At 43.7% G+C, this 15162-nt stretch overlaps 1 protein-coding gene across 2 annotated transcripts in view; it reads right to left on the bottom strand.

Moving 5' to 3' along the window:
• AAAS (aladin WD repeat nucleoporin) overlaps positions 1 to 15162 on the bottom strand; it is a 106819-nt gene that overhangs the window by 18575 nt on the left and 73082 nt on the right. For both annotated transcript variants that reach the window (XM_033939387.1, XM_033939388.1), the window contains exon 14: positions 11864 to 11931. In XM_033939387.1, the coding sequence (XP_033795278.1) occupies positions 11864 to 11931 (68 nt within the window). The remainder of the gene's footprint in view (positions 1 to 11863; positions 11932 to 15162) is intronic.

Below are 15162 nucleotides of genomic sequence, written 5' to 3'. Positions count from 1 at the left end.
TTGGAGAAGAAGTGGAAGTTGGGTAGAAGGAACAAAACTGGCTATGTTCTGGAGAATTAAGTCAAAAGGGTTGTGTAGACTTTTGCACTGGTGCAGGTTTTACCTGTTGTTGTTGCTGAGGCTGTCTAGCAGCCGGCCTTTGTTGTCTCTGGCGTCGTTGCTGGGGAGCAGCTTGAGGCAGAGGACGAGCCACAAATCTACGCTGGTAGGAGGATTGTGGACGAAAAGGTCTGGTTGTTGGCGGCTTCTTAGACTTAAGAAGTGTATCCCATCTAGTCTCATGAGCCGATAACTTTTGAGTGGTGGAGTCCATGGAATCTCCAAACAACTCATCCCCTAGGCAAGGTGCATTGGCTAGCCGATCCTGATGGTTAACATCGAGTTCAGAAACCCTAAGCCAGGCCAGCCGTCTCATTGCCACTGAGATGGCTGTAGCCCTAGAGGTCAGCTCGAAGGTGTCATAAATGGATCTAACCATGAATTTCCGGAGCTGGAAAAGCGAAGAACAAGTTTGGTGAAAAACCGACTTTTTCCGATCAGGGAGATATTTCTCAAAAGCAGAGATATTCTGAATAAGCTGCTTTAAGTAGAAGGAGAAATGGAATGCATAATTCCCTGATCGATTCGCCAACATTGCATTTTGGTATAGTCGTTTCCCAAACTTGTCCATAGACTTTCCCTCTCTGCCAGGAGGGACAGAAGCATACACACTAGCCCCCTTGGACTTTTTGAGGGTGGATTCGACCAAAAGGGACTCATGATGTAACTGGGGTTTATCAAACCCAGGGATAGGAAGGACTCTATATAGAGAGTCTAATTTTCGGGGAGCCCCAGGAATGGTGAGGGGAGATTCCAAATTTTTATAGAACGTCTCTCTCAAGATATCATGGAGAGGTAACTTAAGGTATTCCTTTGGAGGCTGATCAAAATCCAGAGCATCAAGAAAAGCTTTGGATTTCTGTGACTCAGCCTCCAAAGGAATAGAGAGAGAGTCACACATTTCCTTTAAAAAGGAAGAAAAAGAAGATACTTCTGGTTTAGAGGAGGGCCCCAAGGCAGAGGTGTCCTCTTCACCAGAAGAACATTCTCCCTCAGAAAGGAGAGGGTCTTCTGAGTCGCCCCACAAGTCAGGGTCTTGAACTTGGAAGCTCCGGTCCCGAGAATCCGGCGTGGAAGACTGTAAGTGATGGGATTTTCTATGAGATTTCCCTGACCTGCCTGACTCGGTACCGGGGGATGTGACTGTATGCACCGGTGCCGAAGTCTGAACAGCTTGATGGTGGGATCTCGGCTCCGGTGCAAGAATCGGCATGGAGACAGAGGAAACAGACTGTACCGGTACCGACGAAGTGGAAGTTGACAAAGTAGGACGATCCACTGTCGGTACCGGCGGCTCAGACCGGACTGGTACCGGAAGACTCGGTACCAGGAGTGAAGGCAGAATGTGCTCTAACTGTTCTTTAAGTTGTAATTTTAGAACAGCAGCAATACGGTCTTCGAGAGAAGGCACCGGTACCGCCTTTTTCTTTTGCGGTACCTGCGGTGCCGCTCTACGCTCCGAGGATGAGGAACCCGATGTAGAGGGGCTCACCTCTATTGGAGCGGAGCGCTTCCGTGAGCGCCTCGAGGTCTGCAGGATTGGGCTCGCTGCTATTGAGACCGGAGGACGCTCCAACGGGGAAGGCTTCTTAGCCGGCTTACCTGGAGGAGCCGACACCGACGCGGTATCGCGTGGTGTCGACGATGTGGGTGCCGACTGAGCCGGAGTCGAAGTCGGTGCCGGAGTGGTATCGGACATCTCGGTGCCGAAAAGAAGTTTTTGTTGAATCTCTCTATTTTTAAGAGTTCTTTTCTTTAGAGTCGCACAGCGGGTGCAGGTAGACGATTGATGGTCCGGGCCAAGGCACTGTAGACACCAATTATGTGGGTCAGACAGTGAAATTGGCCGTGCACACCGCTGGCACTTTTTAAACCCGGGTTGAGGGGGCATGAATGTGAAGACGGCTTCAGCCAAATCGAAGGCCGAGGCTTCGATAGTGGCAGTAGGCCCCGCCGGGGCGAAACCGAAAAAAGAAAGAAAACTAAATCAGTTTTTTTTTTTTTTTTTAAGAAAGAAAGTAAAATAAAATGAAGGAAATAAACCTTCTAAAGACGTTTACGCGAGCGGGAAGGCGAAAAATGGAAAAAGTTTTCAACAGCCGTTGAAACGTGCGACTTCTTAGCTCCGCGGAAACTAAGAAACTGAGGGACCGCGCGCCTCTGTCGGGCGGGAAGGCACTCGCGCGTGCGCGGTGCGGCCGAGCTAGAACTTTCTAAAGTTCTTAGAGTGCAATCACTCTAAAATTGTCCGTACCGGGGCTCCGTCGGTGCCGTCACCCATCAGTCAAGAATATGCTGCCTGCTTGTCCTGGGATAATCCACTACATCCCAGTTCTTTTCTGACTGTACCCCCGTATCTTGCGCATGGCTCTGCTGTGGGGAAACTGTGCACAGAGGGAGAAACCCTGGTGCTAGCACTACTCCATAGAACAGTGTTTCTCAGTCAGTGTCTCTAAGAGGTGGGAGGTACATCACAAAAAAAATTTGATATAGAAAGCAAGCCTGTGTTTCCTTTCCAACTATCACTGCCTACAAGCTATGAAGCCCAGCAATTTTGAGTAATGTTCCTGAAATCTCCATTAATTGGTTCCTATTTCTGCTTCCCAGTAACAACTGCTGCTTCCAGCCTCAACTGACCACGTTTCAGGTCTGCTGTTTGCTATAGGGTTTAAGCAACAAATTATAAAGCAAAAAACAACAAAGGTGACCAATGGTGTTCAGTCTCTTTTTATTGTGATAGACTTGACACGATCGTGTTTCGGCCTACAAGAGGCCTGCCTCAGGGGTCTGCAGTAAAACATATAGTAAAAAAAAAAAAAAAAATTATAACTGAAAGAACATAAATAAAACATTTAAGAAAACAAACAATATAATATCATATATAATCAATAATACACATAATGCTGAGAGGGCTGACTGAGCCTGTCGGTGTTTCCTCCTCTCAGTCAAGCACCCCTACAGCCACCACTCGGCATCTGCTGATTGGAAGGGTGGTCCTCTCTGCCAGGATTAAAACTCGAGTGAGCCTCAGAACGCAGCCACGTGCCTAAAGGAGCATGACCAAAGGGGCAGGACATGCCCCTTTTGAGCCCCTTCGGAGCCAGGAGGAGCGAGGAGCAGTTGGGAGAAAGTATGGGCAAACGGAAGGCTAAGATTATTTCTTCTTCTAACATAACAGGACCAATGGATCGCCACCTTTGCCCGGTTTCAGGAATATCTGATGAACAGTATAACACACTCTGAACAGTGTAAAAACAACAAATACATATAAACTACTATTGGAACATGTGTAGAACGTAATCCTGGTATAGAAAACATCCCCATAGCTCACCAGCTAAGCTAGCTGAGCCATAGTCGCTGTTCTTACTTCTCCCTGGACCTAGAAAAATGCTAGAACCTGCAGAAAAACACAAAACCAGTAATCACTGCACAAAGACAGATAGGGTGGAGGACTATACCAGTCTATAGGCTAACAGAAAGAAAATTAGCAGGTAAGAACCTATTTTCTCCTTCTGTATTGTCTGGTAGACTGATATAGTCCTTATGAATGGGTCATACAAAAGCAGTACCCATCAAGGGTGGGACCCCCAAAGGGCCGATACCAGAACACGTTCACCAAATACCGCGTCCGAACACGCTTGAACATCCACACGTTAGTGTCTGACAAAAGAATGCAGAGAAGACCAAACTACAGCCTTGCAAATATCCATTGGAAGCACTAGAGAAGACTCAGCCCAAGAAGCAGTCTGACCCCGAGTGGAATGAGCCTTGAGAAATTCTGGAACAGGCTTCTTCTTCAGAAGATAAGCGAAAGCAAATCTTCTTGATCCAGCGCGCAATAGTAGCCTTAGAAGCGCCATCCCCCTTACGAGGACCCGCTAGAAGGACAAAGAGATGATCTGATTTCCCGATCTCCTGGGTCCTCTGCACATAAGAGCGAAGGACCCGACTGACATCCAACTTGCACAACTGTCTCTTCTCAGAAGAGCCCTCCCAACACCGGGAGGATCACTGCCTGACATGAAAAGGAGAAACTACCTATGGCAGAAAAAAAGGAACAGGCCTCAAGACAACCCGCTCCCTACAAAACTCCAAGAAGGGAGCACTACAAGAGAAAGCCTGCAGCTCAGAAACACGTCTAGCTGAAGTAATGGCCACCAAGTTGACCGCTTTAAGAGTAAGGTCCTTCAAAGAACAGTTGCCCAAAGGAGGACACACTAGAACTGACAGAACCAGATTTAGATCCCAAGAAGGAACAGACAGTCGTACGGGAGGCTTGAGCAATTTGGACGCCCGCAAGAAGCGAATCACATCAGGAATGGCAGTCAAACGCTGACCTTTCAACAACCCAAGAAAGGCTGACAAGGCCGCAAGCTGAACCCAGAGAGAAGACCAAGCCAGTCCCCTGCCCCAGGCCATTCTGAAAGAACTCTAAGATGGTAGGCAGGGAAGCGCAAAATGAGACCACTCCTCAAATAGACCATTCCTCAAATAGACGCCAAACCCTCACATAAGCACGAAGTAGAAAGCCTCTGGGACCTCAAGAGAGTTGAGATCACTTTATCTGAATACCCCTTCTTACCTAGGCGATCCTTTCAAAAGCCAAGCCGTAAGACAGAAGGGACCCAGATCGAACATTGGAATGGGACCCTGAGTCAGATCATCCAAAAGAGGCAAAGGAATAGGATCCACCACCAGATGCTTCACCAGATCCGCGTACCACAGCCGCCTGGGCCATTCCGGAGCCACCAGAATTACCAGGCCCGGATGACGAACTATGCAGAGAAGAACTCTGCCCACTAATGGCCAAGGAGGGAACACATACAACAGCCCCTCCGTTGGCCATGTTTGAACCAGAGCATCTAGGCCCTTGACCTGACCATCTCTGCGATGACTGAAGAAGCGGGGCATTTTTGCATTGACACTTGTGGCCATCAGGTCCATGAGGGGCTGTCCCCAAGACTGCACTATCAACTGAAAAGCCACGGGGCTGAGACACCACTCTCTGGGGATCTAGCACGTGACGACTTAGGAAGTCTGCTTGAACATTCTCCACTACGGCTATGTGGGATGCTGATATTTCTTGAAGGTGCGATTCCACCCAGACCATGAGCAGAGCCACTTCCTGTGCCACCAAAGTGATCCCCTGATGACTGACATAGGCCACCGCCGTGGCATTGTCTGACTGAACCCTGACTGACTTGCCCATCAGAAAAGACTAGAAGGCTAACAACGCCAGATGGATGGCTCTGGTCTCCAAGACACTGATCGACCAAGAAACCTCCTCTGTGGACCAGGTGTCCTGAGCTGAGTGACCTAGACATTGAGCTCCCCAACCGAGAAGACTGGCATCCGTGAGCAGCACCGTCCACTGCAGTTGGTCCAGACTTGCCCCTTGCACAAGATTTGGGGTCTGGAGCCACCAACGAAGATTGCCCTGAGCCAAGCCCGGAAGCAGAACAGGGTGAACCAGACTGTGCCTCTGAGGCAACCACCTCCGAAGAAGAGCATACTGAAGAGGACGCATCGAGGAGAGGTACTGCTGAGCTGGCGATTCCATCAGGCAGCCTTGGGGCCTTTGCTAGGCCTGCCTACCTCAGATGATGCAACTTTCTTTTTCATTGGAGGCAGGCCAAGGCTGTCTGATAGAATTGCTGGCTAAACTAATGTTAACCAAACATAGAGAAAGCGGATCTTTATAATCACAATCCCAACCCAACAACTAAATATATTCAAGCTAACAGGGTTACCAGAAGTTTAATAATCGTTTCATATGATAATATTTGGCTCACATGTGCCTACAAATTAATTTCCTTATTTAACTACTCAATTTCTCATCTTTTCTCCTTTTTATCAAAAAACCATTTCATCATACCTTAGGTGGTAAACTCGGAGGAAGGTATATCATACAGTATTAGCAGTTCTCAGTGCATAGGACCTCACATAACATACATTATCCCAAGTCCACATTCTGTCCAAAAGCAATAATCATCTATACCAGTGTTCTTCAACCTTTTTACACCCGTGGACCGGCAAACTACTAGGACTAAAATTTAAAATCCCCGTTTACGCGCCATCTCCGCGAGCTCGGTCCCCGCAAACCATCTGATCCTATCTGCACAAGCCGCAATTATGATTTTATATTGAACGTATTTCATTAAAGTATAAAAAGAAACAATATTCTGAACAATTGTGATTTTATAAATACAAATATACAGAGCACGGACCAGCAAAACCCCTGTCTCCCCTCCCCTTCACATATATCCCCTCTACTATCAAGAAAACTTAACAAGCCAAGTTATTATAGAATGCTACATAGAAATATCATGCTAACAGAATACTGCTGTCCCCAGTTATGTCTCTAGCAGGATATATATTTCAAATCTGATATATTCTAATGACAAAATAGAAATAAAATTATTTTTTTCTACCTTTTGTTGTCTCTGGTTTCTGTTTTCATCTTCTTTTCACTCTTTTCCTTCCAGCATATGCCCGTTCCATCTAATGTCTGCCCTCTCCCCCTTCCATATGTATCTGACTTCTTTCTATGCCCCTCTTCCCTGACCATCCTCTCTCCTTTTTACATCATTCATTCCAGCTTCACTGCCTTCTTCATTTTTATCTCTCCTACACTAGATCTAGCATCTTTATCCCTCTTTCATTGCTCTGCTGACCCCCTTTCCAGCATCAATGTCTCTTTACTTTCTCATTCCTCTCTCTCCCTCATCTGATCTCTCCATTCCACCCTGACCCCCTTCCCCTCCTGTAATCTCCCTGCCAGCTGTTTCCTTCCTTTTTTCTTTCTCCCTTCCCTCCTTCCTTTTTTCCTTCTCCCTTCCCTCCTCCCTCTATCCAACATTAACTCTCTTCCCATCCCTTTCCCTCCTCCCCTCCCAGCAGCATACCTCCTTCTTCTCCCTTCCCTCCTCCCTCTATCCAACATTAACTCTCTTCTCTTCCCTTTCCCCCCTCCCCTCCCAGCAGCATCTCTCCTTCTAACTCTCTCCAAGTCCAGTAACAGCTCTCCCTTTATCCAGCAGCTTCCCTGCCTCCTACAGTGGCTGTCTCCCCTTCCAGCAGCTCTCAGTACTTGCCTGCAGGAACTTGCCGGTAAATCACTGCCCTAGCAAGTAGGAGAGCTGGTGGGAGGGGAGAAGTCACTGTGAAGGCTCCCCAGGATCTTGCTCGCACACGCTGACCATCTCCCTCCACCTGCACCTGTATCTGCAGCTCTCTCCATTCTACTTGTAACTTTCCCGCGGCCCTCTTCAGCAACTCGGCAGGGGCGGCGATCAAGACAGGCTGCCACGTCGGGACCTTCACTCTCTGAGTCCCGCCTATTTTGTTTCAACTTCCTTTTTCCGAACAGGCGAGACTCAGAGAGGGAAGGCCCCGACGTCGGCAAACTGTCTTAATCGCCTGAGGCTGGGAGGAACATTAGTGAGCAGGAACCGCAGTCGGCAGGAAATTTAACTGCTGACTTGATCTCGCCGGCCCTGTGCGGACCGGCATAAATTTTCTGCAGACCGGCACCAGTCCGTGGACCGGCGGTTGAAGAACTGTGATCTATACCATTACCTCCATCCCTTCCCTTAACACATTTAAAAATATTCTCTTTTATTATTTTTGATTTTTAATATTAAATATATATCTCTGGCTTAATATTCAAAAATATTTTATTTGTGTGTATCATTTACCCAATAATTTTCAATTTCATTATTTAAACTGCCCCTATCGGTACTATTTGTTTGTTATAATATAGTTTGTTAGTTCAATCAGCAACACTGGGCAGATTGAGTTTTAAGTCCAACGTTGGATTATCAGGAATTCAGGATGCTATACAAAGATGTGTTGCTGATTTTGTTATAGTTGTTCTTTATCTTTATTTTCCGTTGTTTTAGCACCCACACATCCAGGGAAGGGTGAGAGGGAGGGTTTGTGTTTGTTCCCTAATGGAAGAATTGGATGGGAATGGGGGTTCATTTTTCTGTATTGTTATTGATTGAATATAAGTGCTTATTATGATTATTATTATTATATGTATGTATATTGTTTTGCACTTGTGTTGGCTTTGAAAAATTAATAAAAATTAAAAAAAAAAATAAATATTTGTTTTGTCAATCACTGTCTACATTTTAATGCCGATCCCCCTCATTTGCATGCATGGATCAGATCGGAGGATAATCGGGACAGAGGTTAGTGAATCTCATTCCTCTCTCTCCCCTTTCCCTCATCTGATCTCTCCATTCCACCCTGACCCCCTTCCCCTCCTGTAATCTCCCTGCCAGCTGTTTCCTTCCTTTTTTCCTTCTCCCTTCCCTCCTCCCCCTATCCAACATTAACTCTCTTCCCATCCCTTTCCTTCCTCCCCTCCCAGCAGCATCTCTCCTTCTACCTTCCTCCAGGTCCAATAGCAGCTCTCCCTTTATCCATCAGCTTCCCAGCCTCCTACACTGGCTTCCTCCCCTTCCAGCAGCTCTCAGTACTTGCCTGCAGCAGCGATTTACTTAGGCAGCCTTGGGTCAGTTGCCGCCTCTGAGGAAAGAGAAAGTTGCCGGTGAATCACTGTCCTGGCAAGTAGGAGAGCTGTTGGGAGGGGAGACAGCTACTGTCGAAGGCTCCCCAGGATCTTGCTCACACACGCTGACCATCTCCCTTGTAGCTGCAGCTCTCTCCCTTCCACTTGCACCTTCCCTGCGGCCCTCTTCAGCAACTCGGCTGCCGATGTCGGGACCTTCACTCTTTGAGTCCCGCCTATTTTGTTTCAACTTCCTGTATCCGAACAGGCGAGACTCACAGAGGGAAGGCCCTGACGTTGGCAGCCTGTCTTGATTGTCTGAGGCTGAGAGGAACACAGTCAGGAGGAACCGCAATCGGCAGGAAATTTAACTGCTGACTCGATCTTGCTGGCCCTGCGAGGACCGGAAGAAATTTTCTGCGGTCCAACACCGGTCTGCGGACCGGCGGTTGAAGAACAGTGCTCTGTAAATTCTTTATTGAAAAACCATGTTGCGCTTTCCTATGATACTGTTTTATTTGGAATGGTTATGAGAAAAAAAGAGTCAAATATCAACACATAACAACAAACTTTTCTTAATTATGACAGAGGTTGCCATTCAACATATTACCAATAACTGGAAAAATTACAATAATCTTAATTACACATTCTGGTGGAATTCGTTATGTCATATTTTTAAGATGGAAAGAGCAATAGCGTTGCAAAAAAGGGAATTATAATAACTTCGCAAAGATTTGGGGGCCATTGGAAAAGTATTGTAATGAATAGGCATCATTTTTTATTCCTTTTTTTGATTTATTATATGCACACTCAGGGGGAGTGAGGATTTAGGGAGGAAATTTTTATAACTATGTTTATAATAATAGTATAATATATTTTATATAGAATAATTGATGAAGAGTGGGTGGGTAGGGTTTTATCATTAATGGTCTATCAGATTTTGTGTGTTAGATTTTATAGTGCTATATTGGAATCAATTTATGATATATTTTTGTGCACTTGTTGTTTGATTTAAAAATGAATAAAGAATTTTAAAAAAAGAAGAAGAACAGTGCTCTAAATTAACAATCAACCTCACCTTTCTTATTTACAGTATAAAATGCAATGCCATTTTCCAGAACCTCCAATACTTACCTCAAATACCTTTTAAACAGCAATAGGCTGAGTTCTGGCACCCTGTAACTTCTGCGAGAGCCTAAGGGCTCAGAGCTAGATGCACTAAAGTCAGTGATTGTCTAACAATCATCACTAAACTGTTTTTTACTGGTTTGACGATCGGATTTGCCAAACTGATGTACAAAACACGTGGTTCTGTGTACAATCGCTCATTCTCCAATCCAGCTATGCAAATAAGGTCATTAATATTGAAATGCTATGTAAACTAGAAGAGTGTTTGATGCTCTAACATAGCTTCCTGATGCACAAAAAAAGTGATTGCTTTTAGAAATCCAAAAAACAGCGACTGGTCAAGAATAGTTGCTTACCTGTCTTACCGATGCAACTTAATATATTTATAACATGCCATAATTTTTTTTTTAAAATCTCACACATACATACACACACTATATCTGCCCCATTAAAAAAACAACAAAAACTTCGAGATGAGTGCCCCCCTGCACTGATGACGAGTTGCCCCCCCCCCCCGACAATAACCAGGTGTCCCTGAAACTCCCAAAAGAGACAGGAGGGATGCCCACACCCTCTTGCCACTGCACAAAAACCCCATGCCAGATGAAAACCCACCTTTTCGGACAGCCTTCAAGTCATAACCCTACTCCTCTTTGCCCTCTGCTTACCCCTAACCAGCAGTTTAACCATCTCCTCTAACTGTAACCCCCACCCTGCCATCCTGTTTGTCTGCCTTGATTGTTTAGATTGTAAGCTCATTCAAGCAGGGTCTGTCTCCTTTGTGACTCTGTACAGTGCTGCGTACATCTGGTAGCGCTCTAGAAATAATTAGAACATAAGAATTGCCGCTGCTGGGTCACACCGGTGGTCCATCGTGCCCAGCAGTCCGCTCACACGGCGACCCCCAAGTCAAAGACCAGTGCTCTAAATGAGTCCAGCCTCACCTGCGTACGTTCCAGTTTAGTAATAAATCTCACCAGAGATCTGTAATTTAGGAAATGGACAACAGCCTGCAGTGGACTCATCTGAAAGCCATTTAGACTCCACCTCAGGCTTACTAGGGAAGCAAGTTTCAAAGATCTCTTCTTATCCTGAATGCTGCACTAATCCAAACATTTGTACCATCTAATAGAGAAAGAAAATACTGAACAGCAAAAGGCAGCACTAGCTCTCTTAACGGAAGTAGTCTCCTCAACTTTTTTCCCTGTGTTGCCACCTCCTGGCAAAGGGACATAACTACTTGTCTGGATTGATCTAGCATGGATAATAATAATAATAAAGAAAACCAGTGCTTGCAAACCTCATATATGCATATAAGGGAGGAACTTGTATCTTTATTCAAATTGAGAAGAAATTATTTTTAGGGAGTTAGGGTTGCAGTTTGCAATTATGTGCATATTCTAAAAAAATAAGCAGCTAAATAACCTCCAAAACTTTGTGCATGGGAGCAGTTGTACATTACTGTATATGTAAGTGCATAAATTCACTGGGTTAATTTTCTTTTTTAAAAAAAAATTATTTATTCATTTTAAATCATAAACAAGTGTACAATAATATATCCATTAAATTTCAATGTAACACTTGAAAATCTTAAATCATATCATCAAGAACAAAAGTATATATCCCCACCCCTCACCCTACTGAAATTAAAATTCATGAATCATTTTCAAACATACAATAAGTGTACAGAAATTTAATCATTATAATTTCAATACAACACTTGAACATCTTTCCAAATCATCTAAAATAAAAATATTAATCCCCTCCCTCCCGCCCTACCTAAAGAAATAAAAACAAACTCTCAATGGAAAATATACCACCCCCACCCCCCAATGCGTAAAATATAATCTCCCATAAAAAGTGATGTCTACTCATTACAATATTTTTCCATTGGCCCCCAGATCTTTATAAACTTATTGTAAGTCCCTTTCTGCATAGCAAGAACTCGTTACATCTTATAAATATGGCATAATGAGTTCCACCAAAATGTATAGCTAAGATTAGAGTAGTTTTTCCAATTTTTGGTAATATGATGGGTTAATTTTCAAAACAAAAGTGCATAGTTTATTTTTGGCAATTTGCCGATACCTGCACCTTACCTTTAACAGATCATCTTACCTTTAATAATCACAGCAAGGCGCTGTCCACTGGGATCCCATGTCATGGAATGAATCTCCCCTCCTATCCTGCAAGTGACAAACATGGTGCAGTGTTGATGAGTGTTGTGGGAATAATGATGATCCATAAAGATGGCAAGGATTGTTCAAAGTGCAGTTCATACTATGTCACTTCCCAGCTCCTAGCATAGATCTTTGTTTCCATATTAAATTGCTTTATACCCTTGCTAATACATGACATCAGTCAGATTTTATCCTGGCATAGCAAGCAACATAACGAGTCCTGTTGCTAATGCTGGGAGTGGAGGGCACAAAAGCAGGGTTTGTTTTCTTTTCTCCTGTCAATTGATACCGAGAAAGTTTCTCTAAGGCTGGAGTGTGGGTTTATAGTAGCAGTACTACATTTTACAGCCATGATAAAAGCAAAACTAGTGGCGGAGAAAATAAAGGCGAAAGAGTTGGCGTTCGTGAAATATAAAAAAACCCAAGAAGAGGAGTGCAGAAAGGACTACAGGGTGAAACTGAAAGAAGAACAAATGGCTAAAAATGTAAAAAAAGGGAGATAAAATTTTTTTTCAGATATATTAGTGAAAGGAGGAAGATGAAAAATGGAATTGCTAAACTAAAAGATGCTGGGAACCGATATGTGGAGAGTGATGAGGAAAAAGCAAATGTGCTAAACAAATACTTCTATTTTGGGTTCATGGAAGAAAATCCTGGAGAAGGACCGAGATTGTCTGACAAATTAACACGAGAAAATGGAGTAGATTCTGCACCGTTCACGGAGGAGAGTGTTTATGAGCAACTTGAAAAACTGAAGGTTGACAAAGCGATGGGAACAGATGGGATCCATCCCAGGATACTGAGGGAGCTCAGAGAGATTCTGGCAGGTCCTATTAAAGAATTGTTCAACAAATCTCTGGAGACAGGAGTGGTTCCTGGGGATTAGAGGAGAGCAGATGTGGTCCCTATTCACAAAAGTGGTCACAGGGATGAAGCGGGAAATTACAGGCCGGTGAGCCTCACTTCGGTTGTTGGAAAAATAATGGAAGTGTTGCTGAAAGAAAGGATAGTGTACTTACTTGAATCTAATAGGTTACAGGATCCGAGGCAACATGGCTTTACAAAAGGTAAATCATGCCAAATGAATCTGATTGAAATTTTTGATTGGGTGACCGGAGAGCTGGATCGAGGACATATGGTAGATGTAATTTACTTAGATTTCAGCAAAGCCTTTGATACGGTTCCTCATAGGAGGCTCTTGAACAAACTTGAAGGGCTGAAGTAGAGAATGACACGGTGACAAAATTCATCACCGTTCCCATCCCCGCAGATAACCGTGGGAAACCATCTTCATGTCATTCTTTAAGGAGAGAGGAAAGAATCAGAGTATAATTGGGCACAACCACTGATCCGCAAGCTTTGCTTTGAAGAATGCTGGTGTAGAAGGACTGAGGTTGAAATAGACACTAGAAAATGACATGGGATTATTTCCCGCGGTTATCCGCGGGGACGGGAACGGTGATGAATTTTGTCACTGTGTCATTCTCTAGGCTGAAGTTAGGACCCAAAGTGGTGAACTGGATTAGAAACTGACTGTCAGATAGACGCCAGAGGGTGGTGGTTAATGGAAGTTGCTCGGAGGAAGGAAAGGTGAGTAGTGGAGTCCCTCAGGGTTTGGTACTGGGGCCGATTCTGTTCAATATGTTTATGAGTGACATTGCTGAAGGGTTAAGTTTCAAGTTTCAAGTTTAATAGTTTTTAATATACCGACCATCAACAAATATCTGGCCGGTTAACAATAAAATTTAAAAGGTAAGAAAGATAAAAAAATAAAATAATTGGCGTTTTAAAATAAATGGTGTGAACATAAATAATATCAACAAGACAAACTTGAAAGTGAGGGTAAAAGGGAGGGGAGGGGAAAAGTTACATATTTAAGAAGAAAAGGAGAAAGTGGGAATGGGGATAAAACGTATAGGGTAGGGTCGCTTTTTTAAAGCGGTTGATTGCTTGGAGAGGAAAGGAAATAGAAAGAGAAAAGAGAAAGAAAAAACCCCCCCAAAAAACAGAAGATAAGTCTAAGCACAACCAAATGCGTCACAAAATAAAAAAGTCTTTAGGCTTATCTTAAATTTGTCTAGATGTTGTTCATCGCGGAGTTGCTGTGGCAGAGAATTCCATAAAGTTGGGGCAGCTACTGCAAAATTTATTTTCCGTGTATAGTAGAAGTCTTTTATGGAGGGAATATAGAGAAGTTTTTGATCAGTTGACCTTAGAGTGCGTGGGGAACATTGGGGGATGAGAAGTTTATCCAGAAATAAGGGCTGGTGAGAGAGTTTTATTTTGAAGGAAAGTAAGATGATTTTGTATGTGATACGGTGAGTGATGGGGAGCCAATGTGCCTCTTTTAGAAGAGGAGTGACATGGTCAAATTTGCCTATTTTATAAATGAGTTTTATTGCAGTGTTTTGTATTAATTGTAGGCGTCGGATTTCTTTTTGAGGGAGACCGTTGAGAAGCGAGTTGCAATAATCTAAATGGGAGATAACTAAGGAGTGAATCAGGATATTGATTGAATCGGTCTCTAGAATTGGAATGAGCGACCGAATGATGCGGAGTTTAAAGAAACAGATTTTTGCGACCTTACTAATATGGTCGTGGAAGGTAAGATCCCTATCAATGATAACGCCTAATAGTTTTATTTTTGTTTCCATTTGTATTGGTGTGGATTTGATAGAAATTTTTTCCAATAAGGATTCGCATGTTTTGATTGGAAGTAGAAGGCCTCGGGATTTATCTATATTGAGGGAAAGTTTATTTGAATAGAGCCAATCATTTATGATGTCCAGTTTGTTATTTATGTCTTTTATGTCTGAGATGTTTGAGGTGTTGACTGGGTGAAGAAGTTGTATGTCGTCTGCATAAGCAAAGATTGTGAATCCGATATATTGAGCCAATGTAAGAAGAGGAGAAAGAAAGATATTAAATAGTAATGGGGATAGAATCGAACCTTGCGGGACACCATAGGATTGTGAGATAGCTGAGGAGGTTTCATTATTTACATGGACTTTAAAGTTGCGTTCGTTAAAGTAAGATGTGAACCATGAAAGAGCTGGACCTGTAATACCGCAGTCTTTGAGTCTATTAATAAGAAGAGAGTGGTCGATAGTATCAAAGGCTGCTGACAGGTCAAGAGAGATAAGAATGACAGATTTTTGATGGTCGTGGTAATAATGTATGGTTGAGATAAGGCCTAGCAGTGACAATTCTGTTGAATGTGAAGAACGGAAACCAGTT

This window comes from Geotrypetes seraphini, chromosome 3 (genome assembly GCF_902459505.1).
Source record: "Geotrypetes seraphini chromosome 3, aGeoSer1.1, whole genome shotgun sequence".
NCBI lineage: Eukaryota > Metazoa > Chordata > Amphibia > Gymnophiona > Dermophiidae > Geotrypetes > Geotrypetes seraphini.
Note: the sequence above shows the minus strand (reverse complement) of the source record. Positions and strands in the feature narration are given on the sequence as shown.